The sequence below is a fragment of the Lepisosteus platostomus genome, chromosome 9 (genome assembly GCF_059453375.1).
Source record: "Lepisosteus platostomus isolate fLepPlt1 chromosome 9, fLepPlt1.hap1, whole genome shotgun sequence".
Classification (NCBI taxonomy): domain Eukaryota; kingdom Metazoa; phylum Chordata; class Actinopteri; order Semionotiformes; family Lepisosteidae; genus Lepisosteus; species Lepisosteus platostomus.
In genome coordinates, this window is record NC_142619.1 from 5,600,786 (window position 1) to 5,615,556 (window position 14,771).

The window sequence follows — 14,771 nt, forward strand, 5'->3', positions numbered from 1 at the left end:
CAGGAGGGGCCATAGACTGTCCTGGCAGGGATCGGGCACAAGGAGGGACACACCCTGAACGAGACACCAGTAAACACACAGACACACACTCACACCAGGGCCAATTTTACAGAAACCAATTAACCTACCAGCATGTGTTTGGACTGTGAACCCAAACCCACTCGAACATGGGGAACACATGCAAACTCCACACAGATAGAACCTCAGTAGAGTTCTAGGCATTGCCAGTTACCCCGGGTCATGTCACCAAAAGTGACCAAGGTTTCCCATGTGGTGCTCACATTTGGCAAACCACCACTGGGAAGGATTCTTTGCAAGAGTCTATGTCATCAGTGTAAAGCAGGAAGAGCAGGTGTCCTAATATAGATCCCTGTGGTACCCCATTAATTTCATCAAACCAAAGCTGAGCAATTTTCTGTTCAATTATTTATCTGATCAATTAATCAGTTCTCACTTCAATGGACTTCAAAATTAAAACTAACTTTCACGTAGGATCAAATATATCAAAGTATGGATTTTATTTATAAATTATTAATCCCAGGCATCTTGATGTAATCATTCCCTGGAAGCCAGCCTCCTCCTGACCCAAAATAAACCTGCAAAAGCCACCCATGGGACTCCCAATTCAACTCTCATCATGACCACCTTTTCATATTATGTGGGATCTTCATTTCTTGACTCAATCACTGTGACAGATTTGCCTCTTACCATTTCCTTACCTTCCAATCTGCAAGGTCAGATATTGTATGTGCTTAAACGACATTTTAATATTGTATCCAGAAAGAAGAGGAACTGGGACTGTTTTTCACAGGCTGTGCACTTGAGCTGACAGGCTGTGCAAGTAGTTCTTGGACTGCAATGGAAGAATTAGGAACTGAGAGACATAACGAAAACGTGCCTGGTTGGTGCGTTGTTTTTTTTCCTTTCCTTTTTCTTTTTTTGTGCATGCTTGCTATTCCGTGTGGCATCCTTCTGTGTGTGAGAGCCAGGATTGGTTGTGTTGGGGTGGCCAGATCCAGGAAACAGCTGCGATTGGTTTTGCTTTTCAACACTTCTTTTGCATGAATGCAAATGTGGAGCCTATAAAAGAGAGGTCTGCAGGCCATTGAAATGGGCTGTGTGCGTGGGCCATTAGCAGGGACACTAATCCCTGTATCGTGGTTTGTTATTCCTGGCATCTTGTAATAAAGTTCTAGTTTGCTTGAAGCTTCGCCTTCTTACTGGCCACTGAAACCAAATCTCTGCTACTATATATAGTGTGTATATCCATATGATATACATACAGTATATATAACACATATGTGTGTATGAACTTAACTGAATACAGCATACAGAATTAATATGCTAAATTTGTGTGTACCATGCTTGGCACTAAACCAAGAAATGCCAACACAACACTGTGAATTTATGATGTGGTTTACTTTCCCTTGCCCAACACTATAAGTTGCTATAAAATACCACACTGTTAACAATAAAATGTCAAACCATTTATTTAATGACAACGGCATCAGGCGTAATTGTGATACGTTATGTTCAACAAGTTACAAACACCAAGAGGCTAAGACTAATAATGTCAAGCACATTCAAAGGTTCTCTTTATTACATCAGAAGTCTTGGGTTTTATTTTCGAGGCTTATCACATTTGTCATTGAGATGCGGTAGCGTACTGTACTTGCATCACCGAGAACAAATCAAGAGGACATTTTCAGTTTCGAAAGCTATTTACATCGTCAGCTCCAAGGCCGTACATTTTTAACATGCACTGAATGGAAATGAAAGCATATAGCATGTCATATAATGTCATGAAGCTGTTTTAGAGTATATCATAAAGCAGCATAAAGTGGTCTATTGACACTTCAGTAGCTAAATAAATTGCTCTGGAGGAGAATCCTTAAATAACATGAGCACTGGACTGGGAATCGTAGTTAAATAGTGTGTATGCTAAGAGGTTTCATCTCATTTCTTCAGGGTCTTCCCTGTCCAAACACACACGACGAGCAATTCTTGGCTTTCCAAACACTCGCTCCAGGACATCTGTGCTTTCAGTGGAGAGGGAGGGAGAAGTGTTGGCGATGATGGAGGGGGGAGAGGGGGAACGTCTTATTTAAAACCAGAATTCTGAGACATAGATGTGGACGTTCACAACATTGCGATGAGAGATGACTCCTTTCACAACATAGTTCATTACCAGTTTCAAGACAATGTGCAATGGACCGATAATGGGCTTCACCTGCCGTACGACACCTGTAGAGACACAACGTTTTGTTAAGCATCTTTTGTTGAGATAAGGGTATAGGGAAAAAATAAACACCCATCAGTCAACTGCTTTCACCTGACAAGGTTTCTGAGACAATAATGTAAAACTGAAGAGTGAACAAATAAGACGAGCATGATATTTTTTCATGCTGCCTAAAAATGATAGGTGGTTATTTATTCTCTCCATCTGGGCCAGGCCTTCATCTCTCCTATTCTCTACCCTCCTTGTGACATGAGACTCACTAACACCATAGTTATGTGGGGAAACAACCTAAACCCAGACCAAGTATTACCGAACGCTCAAAGAATTTGTTGGAAACTCTTTTTAAGTTAACATGCGATTACAGAAAAAAATTAAATGTTTATACAGGCTGTCAGCACCCCTTTTCTCCGCTGAGCAGCGGTGACATTTAAGCTCAGCCCTGTTTAAACAGAATTATCGCCAGAGTGCAGGGAAGCAATACAATCATTCCACTGTCTCCATCCTTTTCCATTGGATTCTTTAAAAAAATATCAGGTTAGCAGCCAGCCTCCAAAGCTAGAACCTTGTGTTTTATTTTGCTAAAACAAATTATACTATACATGCTCTAGTATCCTGTATATTCTAATGTGTACACATTCTATTTCACGTTCTGCCCAGGCAGCTTTTTGTCCAAACAAACTCAATATAGGATTTGTTGCAAAACAACAAATAAATACAACTAATTTTTTAACTGTAAACCATGAAAATAAACACTGCTTGGGACAGAAAAAAATAGTTATTGGCTTTTTTTAAAACAAAAGTAATACACAGCTGAAGGCCTAGATTTAGTGTATGTTGTGATCAACTGTACTGCTGTCAGATCTCCTCTCTTTGCTGACTGACTTCCATATCTTCCACCAGACAGATCGCTTAACATGTTTTCATTTATATTCTAACTTTTATTTCACATGACTCACTGTTGATAGGTATAATTTTAACTCATAATCTCTATCAACCCTCCACTGGGTATTTCTGCCTGGAAGGACAGGTCCTTAAACGTCTTCCATTATCCTGGAAAGTATAGACTGGACATGCCCTGTTGAGGACTTGAATACTACTGTAGGTGGTCATGAGAAATTCCTTCGTTTGGGAATGTTGCCACAGACAGCACTGTGGACAGGAGTTTAAGTTGTCTTCTACTGACAACCCCTCCAATAACACAATACCCTTCATTACCATCTTGGTGCAATGGATTGAATTGTCTGTCCCACAGCACACATTTTAGAGAGTGCCACGAACTTTGTTGTAGCTCTGCCATTCAGCAACAGTTCCTATCCAGTTTAGCTGAGTCTCTGATATCTGTCAAGATCACTGTTCATACCATTGGCCTAACCTAAATTTTAACATGACCCGATGCTTTCTGGACTAACATTTTTGCAGAGTGCAGTGTGCTGCAGCAGCAAACGTGAGGCTACAATGAACTGATACAGGTTGAAAATCCTTTATCCGAAATTCCAAAATCTGAAAACCTCCAAAATCCGAAAGTTTTTTGAAAGCTGACATGACACGCCACAAATGGAAAATTCCACAAATAACTTGCCAGCTCACAGTGATGTCATCGACGACGTACCCCCTCCCTCAAGTTTCTCGGACCTGATGTAGTTGTAATGTCTGGGGCTGCATTTATCAGTGACTTTAGCAGTGATCATCATGTTTTGTTTTGTTTTTGTACAGTAAGTACAAAACATTATTTTTATGTGAGATCTGAATTTCACCTCCATGTATGAGTGTAACTTGACTAGTGTCATTACCTGTACTTGTACATTACTTTAAAAATAAAATGCTGACTTTTTTCAGTTTTCATTTTATTTACCTATAATCATATTCAATGCTTTGTTTTTATGCCTTACATAAAACTTAATACCTGTATAGTAAAAAATAAAATACAAATGGTATATGTGTACTGCAACATTTTAATCAAAACATGACATCGTAGATGGAGACTGATATCTTACCTTTCTCATGGTAATATATTTAATAATTAAAAAATTATTACAAATTTATATAAAACTACATTCAGGGTATATGTATAAGCTATGTTATGAAATGTAAATAGATATCGTGTTTAGACTTGGGTCCCATCCCCAAGATGTCCCATTTTATAGATGCAAATATAAAAATATTCCGAAATCAGCAACACTTTCGGTCCCAGGAATTTCAGATAAGGGATTCTCAACCTGTACTATGTTCTTTTTAAATATTGAACATGAACATACAGGTTCATACAGACAGAACCTAGGGCAATCAGACACAGGCCCTGGGAGAAAGGTGAGTTTTGAGTTTGAATTTGAAGAGAGTCATAGAATTTGTCTCTTGTAGAGTCTGAGGAAGAGCAGTCCATAACAAAGAAGCGGCCTTGGAATTATTATTAATTCCTACGGTTCTTATTATTGTCACCAAAATGCACCTACAACTGGATGGGCAAGATAGGCCTTTTCCCATTTGTAATCCTTCCCATAATCTTTAGGATATTTGAGAAAATATCAGTTTCCTCAACCAATGCAAGAAATCTTGATGTTTTAATTAAGCTCTTCCCTCCAGGATATTATTTTTGGGATTAAATGGTTTCATTTTAAAGCACCACCTCAGTAGAGGTTGCTGTAGATCACAGGAAGCAAATTAATTCCAGCTATTTTCTTCTCATTAACCTTGTGAGGTCACGATGTGTCACGATGTGTGACGGTGTTTGACAACGTGCAAATGACCACGTTTTTTTATACATACAGTAGAATGCCCCAAATCTGTGTAAATGTAAATTCAGGGCAGATGTTTCTGTGAGAACAGAAGCCTATTAAACCTGTCACTCGTGGTGTTGTGCTTTTGGATGCTGTTGTATGGTGACACTCTCCACAGGAAAATTAGAAGGGCTTTTGGGAAATTCTTCACCACAAGCAACAAAAAAATCATCTTTTATAGGTAAGTATGTAACTATATGAGCATTGCTGTATTTTCTTCAAGAAAGAATAGAAACAAGGCAAAGTTCTTCCTGTTTTATAATCATTAGTGGAATGGTTGCTGAATCAGATCAGCTGCAGAATGATTTTTTTAATTACCATTAAGAAAAATAACTTTAAGAATTAAGGATTATCAGCAGCAGTACACATTACTCACTGAACCCACGATGAAACAAAAAACTGACCTTCAAATGCTCCACTCTTTGTGGAGATTCCAGGCTTAACTTTATTGTTGCACTATTTCAGTTTTGCTAATGGGCTCCAAGAAGAAATAAATTCTAATAATTAGGATAATAACATGTAGGTTTTTAATTGGTAGCCTAGTATTTTGTAGTGCCAAATCTAATTAATTGATCTACTGTTTGAACTGCAAATGTTCCGTGAAAATATGACACCAGCATTAAATAAGCGTCCTACTGCTGATGAATGAGACACTGCTGATCGGTTTAAGTAGACACTATATTAAATTGGTTTATAATTCTAATGAATAAATTAATTTATTGTGTTCTTTTTAATGGGCGTTGAGTGGTATTTTATTTAATTATTGGAGTGACTAATTAAAGAATAAAATATCTCTGCTCCAAGCATCATCACAATTTATGGACTGTCCACAGACACTGGGTGTCTTTAAGACAGATTTACATTCTAATATGTTAGTTGTGTGACTCAATATATGCCACAGAACAGCTGACAATAACGTAAAAAAACGAATATGACACAGATTACATATCCTTCGGCACCAGCAACAACCTCATTAAATTAAATCCACTTCAAGTAGAATTTTAAAGGCTGAGAGATTCCATTTCCCTTGTATTCTCATGCTAAACACCACATGTACTATGGTTTTAGCAAAACCCTGAGCTTTAGAAAGAAGACACCTGAGGTCATTGCTGCTGCTGGAGTCAGACAGCCTGTGATTGCTAATATATATGCTTCATGGTACAAGCTGAAACAGAAGCTGAAAGAACAAATAAAATTGTAATTAGGACTGAAAATGACAAGAGCCTCATTATTTTTTTGGGGCTTAATGTAAACTTCTATTGTTGTCTAACAGCCAAAGACAAAGTCCCTCTGTTTATTTTACTATACCTGACTTTATGCTCAGCAGTTTGCCCTTAAAGTTGTAATAACAGACATTGTTTTCCATGCTGTAGGCTGGATGCAGTTCTACACATATTAAAGAATGGATTGCTCTGTGATTTGTGTATTCTTGGGTGCAGAAAGATGCACAGAGCATTTGTCCTCCAGCACTGCTCAAACTTGTTTCGGGCAGGCCAATCAATACAAGAGGATTATGATGGATTCTTGTTATTGTGTGTGTTCTCCTGTGGTACATGAGAACTTCATTCTCCTGTATTTCCTGAATCTCATGAACTGTGAGGAGCTACAACAGAAGAAATGTGTAGTAGTGTGACAGATGGACATCCAAAAGATGTAGCAATGAAGGACAGCAAACAGAAGTCACCATGGAGACAGTCCCAATGACTGAAATTGTACCTTTCAGATGTTGTAATTGTATGATTGTTAATTGATAAAGCTATTGAGCTGTCCATGTGAGAATCTTTCTATATAAGTGTGTTTGTATTTGTCTGTTATCCAAAGAGCAATCTATTAAATAGATGTTAGGCTGTAAAGGAAGGTGAATACTCTAGGTTCATGTTTTGAGTTAAGAAACAACTTAGTTATTGCACCATATACAGTAGTTACAGTACTTTGTACAGGTAAAAATAGCGCTCACAAGAGAGCTAGATTTTAGTTCATGTAGTTTGTTGGAATATCTATGGAAGATCCATTTCGTAATACAGTCAGATTCACTATCCAGACCTTTAATTATCAGCTGCATGGTGAATCACAGTAACCAAAACTCTGGGATCTTCCATATATGGTGGATAATTGAAGCATTACTGTCCACACACAAAAAATTAAAGATGCACTAAATGCACTGATACAAGCGGTTGTAGCCCCAGCAGGAAACCAACAAAGCCCAACAGGCAACACGAGCCAATGTTTAAGCTGTACAGGACGAACCAGTTTCAGCGGAGACTGCTACAGAGGCAACTTCCTGCCCAGTAGTTCGTCACTGGGGTGTCTCGAGCAGGCAGTGTGGCAGAGGCAGCCATGGAAATTCAAATACCAATGACACGTGCTGACAATGACTACCAAGGCTACCAGCTGGGCTTTGAAAGGATGAGCACAATGACATGGGTGACCCCCAAAACACCGGGCTAACACTGTGCCACCATTTTTGGTGGGCCAAGATCAAAAACCCTTCTGTGACTGAGCATCAGCCTGAGCAGCCCCTTCTAGGCCCATGAAATAAGGAAGATTTTAGCCAGAGTAGGCATCACAATGAATCCCAGGGTTTTCACACTGTAGATGCTTCCTGGATGTACAGTACCAGCCCCCTTTACAGATACTTGATTATTGAATTCATCTCACTGGTCACTGACGAGAGCCGAGCACTACTAAACTGGTGGAGCGTCTTTTCCTAATCCACTACCTCCAGAGTCCGCCCCTCGAGTTCCTCTGTAACTGTCTGGCATTTTGTCAAGAAGGTCAAGAGGTGCCTCACAACCAATGAGCTGGCGAGAGAACTGGCTGAAGATGATCCCCACCACGTGGTGAGAGAAGGGGGCTGAAGCCAGCCATACTATGGTTCCCTTTTGTGAATAAGAGCTGAAACCTCAGAGCCTCAGACACAAGAACTCCCTCTGTGGTGTAAAAGACTAGGCAGAGAAGAGAGTGTTCAAATGTTTTTCATGTAGGGAGGAGGGGCAAAACGAAGCATGTAGTTACCCGACTTGATCCAAAGGCTGCAGCAACGGAAAATAAAGAATTTGTTCCTCACTCTGGTGTAGCGTGTTTGTCCAAGTTAAGGATCCCCTCCTTTCTCTCTTAATGTGGAGTCTGGCCTCTTTTTGACAGCAGCCTGTTACGATCCCTGCCTCCCAGCAACGGAGGAGGCAGAAGTAGGCGTAGCCCCTATCCATCAGTTCACCTATCAGTTTTCCTATTTCACCACCACACCCCCGTCTCATCCTACTTAAACACCTGTCTTTCCCTACCTCGTTGCTCAGTATTGGTTTTTCCTTTCGAGCTTCCTGGTTGCGCTACTCCTACTTCTACCCTGTGTTTGTCTTGGCTTTCGGTTTACTGATTTTCCCTTTGGACTTTGGCTTTTCGGATCTCGGCTTGGCTTGGTTACTTACGCTCTGTTTTGGATCACTGGCTACCCCTGGATTATCGGATTGCTCTACTGTCTACGACTTCGGATCACGCTTCGGCTTCGGTAACTCGTTCCCTTTCGGATCTCTGGCTTCCCCTGGACTCTCGGCTCGTTCCTTCGATTACGGCTTGCTTTTGGATTACGGCTTGGCTTTGTCAGCTCCTGCAAGTGGGTTCACTCACTGGTTTCGGTCCCTCTTACCGAATCCTTAACACAGCCTAATTATTTATTTGAAGGCTGACTAGGCCAAGAGCCTATGGTGTTCACAATCTGGGTGAATTCTGTTACGATCCGGAAGAAGGACCCTAAGCAGAATCATCAGAACGCAAAAGTACCAGTAGGAGTTAATCCAAAAACGTGGGTCAGGAGGTCAGGCCAGGGTCAAAAACTAGTAAACCTACAATAACCAAGTCGAGATCCTGAAGATGAAGTCGGAAACAAAGCCGGGGAACGGGAAACGGGAAACGGGAAACGGGAAACGGGAAACGGGAAACGGGAAACGGGAAACGGGAAACGGGAAACGGGAAACGGGAAACAATACAGCTCTAGCTAGGTAAAACCCAATTCTGAGCAGGGAGTGGTGTGTCAGGTTGATTTAAGTAGGCAGGTGGAAGAAGGTGTGTCTGATTAGTTAATTGGAAACTGCACTGCAATGTGAAGGAGTTGATAAAGGGGGGTGAGCTCACTGGGGGCGTGACAAATTCCACCTCACTCTTGGTTGGGATTACTGGTCAGACCTACTTCTTTCATGCTGTCTATGAGTTGGGAATCCTAATTCATTTTAAAAATAATGATAAGGTGGTACAGGTAGACAGGTGCATTACTAACAGTGTACTGTAATATGTTTTCCATCAAGTGCCGAAATGCATTCAGGGCCCAGTGAAGTCCAAAACTGGAATAGGATGTCTTATTGGTCCAGCCCACTGGGATAAAGGCTGAATCCATAGAGGTAATTAGTTCTGTCAGTTCTTTAAGTGAATGTTTCTGAGATTCCCAGAGTCCACGCGAGAGGGTATCAGGTTATTAAGTTCTTAAGAAGCAGGTGAGTTTTATTGTGAGTTTAATGGGAAAGCATCAGTTCTTTGTAATGCAATTGACAGGATGAGCTTGAATTTTTAAAGCATTTGGCAAAAGACTTATATTGCCTATGGCAAACACTTATATTGTGCTCAGAAAAATCCTTTATGGACCTGAAGACTTCCTTATATAATAATAATAATAATAATTGCTTACACTTATATAGCGCTTTTCTGGACACTCCACTCAAAGCGCTTTACAGGTAATGGGGACTCCCCTCCACCACCACCAATGTGCAGCATCCACCTGGATGATGCGACGGCAGCCATAGTGCGCCAGAACGCTCACCACACATCAGCTATCAGTGGGGGAGGAGAGCAGAGTAATGTAGCCAATTCATAGAAGGGGATTATTAGGAGGCCATGATTGGTAAGGGCCAATTGGAAATTTGGCCAGGACACCGGGGTTACACCCCTACTCTTTTCGAGAAGCGCCCTGGGATTTTTAATGACCACAGAGAGTCAGGACCTCGGTTTTACGTCTCATCCGAAGGACGGCGCCTGTTTACAGTATAGTGTCCCCATCACTATACTGGGGCATTAGGACCCACATGGAGCACAGGGTGAGCACCCCCTGCTGGCCCCACTAACACCTCTTCCAGCAGCAACCTTAGTTTTTCCCAGGAGGTCTCCCATCCAGGTACTGACCAGGCTCACACCTGCTTAGCTTCAGTGGGTTGCCAGTTGTGAGTTGCAGGGTGATATGGCTGCTGGCCATATACAGTATTATGTTCAGTCACAGCTTTCATAGTGCTGGATTTCTCTGCCTGCTTTCTTGTTTTGCGAACAGATGCTTCAGAGACCAGGCTAGGAGTGGTTTTGTCCCAGATGGTGGCACGTGTAGAAGACCTCGTCCTCATCTGTGAACGTTTACCCAAAGAGTAAAAATATGCTGAAGGGAAATGTGAGTGTCTGGCAGGGAACTGGGCTGTGGAATTACATGCTGGGTTGGGAACTCACTTTGATCATGGATTATGTCCTGTTGACTTGAATGAGAATCAATAAGGAGAAAAACGCCAGGGTAGCCTGCTGGTTCTGGGCCTTGTGACTTTTTTCTTGGGATCTAAGCTGTTGTAACTACTGTCTGGGGTCTTCCAGACAAACAACTACCACAGATGATTGGACAGTCTAAAAATTCTGATCTTTTGCCTGCAAGTGAGCTGGAGCTTCAAATTTAATATTAAGGCATCAGTGATTCTACGCTTATTTAGTGCTTTTTTTCAGTAAAAGATGAAAAATCTGGTTGATGCAGAGATACAGTAGTGTCCAAAATTACTTCAAGGTTTTCCTACAGAAAACTTGCCATCCCAAGAGTTTTCCTATAGAGTCAACTCTGGATGTAGCAGCTCTTTATTTAAGTATTGTAAGAAAAATAGAAGCTGGTATTTTGAATTCTGTATTGAGAGGGTATTACAAATTCTCTTTGCGAATTTTATTTAAGCCACGCAAGAAAACCTATGAATAAATTATGGAAATCCTAAAAGCCATTTGTGACATTTAGTAGGGCATGACATTTTACAGAGTATCTTCCAAATTCACAAAGTTAACATGACTTACGTTATGCACTCAGTAGAGTAAGAGATCAACACCATACAAATTCATGCTTAACACAATAGTTTGAAATTTCACACAAGCTGCTACTGTGATACACAGCAATGATAAAAAAAGTGTTTTTTATGGAATAAGTACTGCGTACAAAATTATAAAAGTATATGCAGCTCAAAAGAGTTATACAAAAGCTTTTGCACATCTCTCTCTACGCTGGCAGAATTAAGACTCAAGATCCAAAGGTGGAACACATTCACCGGGATGTCAAAGTCTGTTCTTTTAGGGCCGGTGAGTTGGCAGAGTTGCATTTCAACTCAGCTCTTAAAGAGCTAAACTAGCTGGTTACTGGTTTCACTGGACCCATTGAACAACTTCTTCCAGGTGCTGTTGCTGAACACTGCACCCATTGAGAATATGTTGGATGTTCCTTAAAGATCTCTCTTAGACTTCAAGAAGACAGATTTCTTTGCTTTAATATTAGAATGTCAGTAGATCTAGGAACCTTGAAAAACTGAGGGCACACCAGCACCAGGATTGAATTCCCCTAGCATACAGAGATTTGGCCCTCTAATGGCCATTAGCTGGAAATACATAGTTATATGTATACATAGTTCTGTACTGTTTGTCTGGTTGCCACCTTTAAGGACAAAGCTCAGTAGAGAAACTACTGAGAGAAAAACTAAGAGAAAGTGGACAGTGTCAGTTCTCAGTGATATATTTCATTCACCGGTTTAAAATTCTGTCTGGATCCTCACCATGAACAAGCCTTTCCTTATTGACTACATACTTTCCAAGACATTAAAAAGAACACTCCTCCACAGCTGTGATATTTATCACAGCCCCCCCCCCACACACACACACACATCTACACATTCCTTCTTTAATCCCAGGAAGACAGAAACTCCAGAAGAATGGATCTACATCCAGTTGAAACATGCAAATACTGCAACAACAGGAAAAACTGTTCTTCCTAGGAAACGTGATTGCGTACAATACCTGTTGGACAAAGGGAAAGAAGACTGCACCAAGCACTAAGCACAGCTGATTCAGAAAGTTAAATATAAATGAGATATTTAGGCACCATGCTGTTGAAAGCAACAGATAGTGAGAAAGGACAAAAAATGTAATTGTTTAGACATATTGGAGCAGTTTTATAGATAACAAAAATGTAGCACAATTTTTTTTAGATCAAAAGGTGCTAGTCTCAATTCCACAGAACAAGCTGTAGGGATAAAATGACGCTGTATGTGGAATTATTTTTATTGCTTTGATCAAAATCTCTACTCCCGTCCAGTAACCCTGAAATTCCTATAATCGTTAACTTACAACAGGAAAAAGAATTTGCCAATGACTATAAAAACCATGTTTAAATGAACTGTTAATCCAGTGGAAACCTTAAAAAAAATTATACACAGCTGGTTCATGCAAGAACCCTCTTTGACCAATATAAAAACGTCTGCAAGAATACATTTTGTTAATAGTGTTTCTGTGCCTTTGTCTTTACACTCCACACTAACCCACCAAGAACTAGATCTACTGACACTCTAATATTAAAGCAAAGAAATCTGTCTTCTTGAAGTCTAAGAGAGATCTTTAAGGAACATCCAACATATTCTCACTGGGTGCACTATTCAGCATGTTATTCCAAGCAAGGATGACTCCATCTCTCCATTTTCCAACCACATTATTGTTTAGCTTTATTGTTCTTTAGCCAGCCAGTTCTGATCACAAAAATTCAGCTCTGCTCAGAGATCTACCATCCAAAGCAGAACAAAAACTGCTGTTGCTCTCTTTGTTTCATATCTTACCTCTGACCAGTCTCTTACATCATTGTCCAGCTTTCTGAAGAAAGTAGTTCTCTAGCCTTTGCTCATTAATTCTTGTCTCCAAACCTCCATAAGACATAAGTTTTTTGAACTGAGGTAACATCCTTCATTGACCTTGCCCTCCAAGGTGCCATAAATATATCATTTGGCAAATTAAAGTATTTTAACATAAGCCTTTCCTACATAACAGTATGTAAGTTTGCCTTAGCAATCATATAACACACATACTTTAAGGTGCACCTGATTCACAAATAAATAGCACTACGATGGAAATGTGTTCTGTTTTATTCAAGATACAAGTATGAAAAAGAAAGACAAATACTAAGATTGTTTGTGGTTATATAATGTATAGGTAGGTATTACACTAAATGTCACACTACTAACTAACTACACTAAACATTTGGAAAAGCACGTTCAGAGCAACTGGTGGAGAGAACAATATTTGCATCTTTCTTCATTGTGATTCCTAGATGAACTAATATCCTTCAGCTCTAACTGGCTTCTCTTTCCAGTTTGTGAAAGAACACTTGTGCTGGCTGAATGCCACACCTCTGCTGAAGATTTCCAAGTTTTGTGAGTTGTAATTTGCTTGTATCTTTTTTTCTGCAATAATTAAGAACACACTGATTGTTCTCCGCCCATTTGTCACAACTATTATAAATGAATCTATGTGCTCTGGAACTGTTACCGTAGTACACAAATTAGCAGCAATTACAACTTTGTTGAAGAAATAAAACCTCTATTGTGAACGTCTTACTACAGATTTATTTCTATTCTCACTTTATTGGAAATTATGGAATTCCAAATGGAAGGGAATTTAATAAAAAAAAAGCTCTTTGAATGTCCAAACTGGATTTACACAATTACTTTAGTCTCAAATAGCTCTCATCAGGGTGGTTAATGATTTACTTATAGGTTATAATTGCTTATATTCTGGACTTGTCCATCTCCAATCTCTTAGACCTTAAGGTTTCCTTTGAAACTGTTAATAATAATTTTACTTTAATGATTAGAGAACAAAGGTAACGTTGCTAGAAATGCTCTTATTAGTTTAGCCCAAGGCTGAAACAGTGTTACAAAGAGTTTCTAATACCTTCTTGGTATCTTCAGGTGTACCACAAGATTCCATTATGGGTCCTGTTTTGTTTAATATCGATTTTTGTCAGATCTACTTCAATGCTGACATTGAGTGGTTGTTTCTTGTCTTTGACACATCTTAATCGTAAGACAGACGCCATAATTGCAAGGTTTCCTCCATTTACAGTATATAAAATTGAGGGCATTAATGCTGTTGTCTTTGGACTGAAAATTAGATCAGTCTTAATTGGAAAATCTTGATGTCATCATCGACCCTAGTTTTAGCATTTGAAAGTCATGTGAAGAATATCACTAAGGTTTTGTTTTGCCTGAGAAATATAACTTAATATATCCAAAACTAAAATGCTCAAATTTCAATTTTTAGCGACTTTTCATTTCTGTTTGTAAAGTTTAGGTTTGATTTTGAATTTGTTCCTGACCAATAAAACAGTGGGTGTAGGATGCTGCAGCCATGCAACAAGGCTACAGAATATCCAGCCTTGAGCAACACATCTAAGTCTGAATGTGTATTTCTAAATGCTGCGTTAAAACATCTTTGCAAACTCAAATTTCCCATTGTTTGAGATGAGCCTGTACTTTGCATATATATCTGAACATTGTGTGAATTTACTGTTGCACTTTATTTCTTCTATTATAATTGTATAAAGTTTGTTGTTTCCAGCACAACAGGCACTATAAAATGTCCCTAATGTTTAAAATGTGTAGTGTAAATTTTATTCAAAACATTTTCACAATTCTTACTCAACTTACAGTCTTTATCAGAGT

At 39.6% G+C, this 14,771-nt stretch overlaps 1 protein-coding gene across 1 annotated transcript in view; it reads right to left on the reverse strand.

Moving 5' to 3' along the window:
- Positions 1–1,474: 1,474 nt before the first annotated feature.
- fbln1 (fibulin 1) overlaps positions 1,475–14,771 on the reverse strand; it is a 65,196-nt gene continuing 51,899 nt past the window's right edge. The window contains exon 17 of the mRNA XM_088646652.1: positions 1,475–2,244. Coding sequence (XP_088502778.1) covers positions 2,105–2,244 — 140 coding nt within the window. The 3' untranslated portion in view covers positions 1,475–2,104. The remainder of the gene's footprint in view (positions 2,245–14,771) is intronic.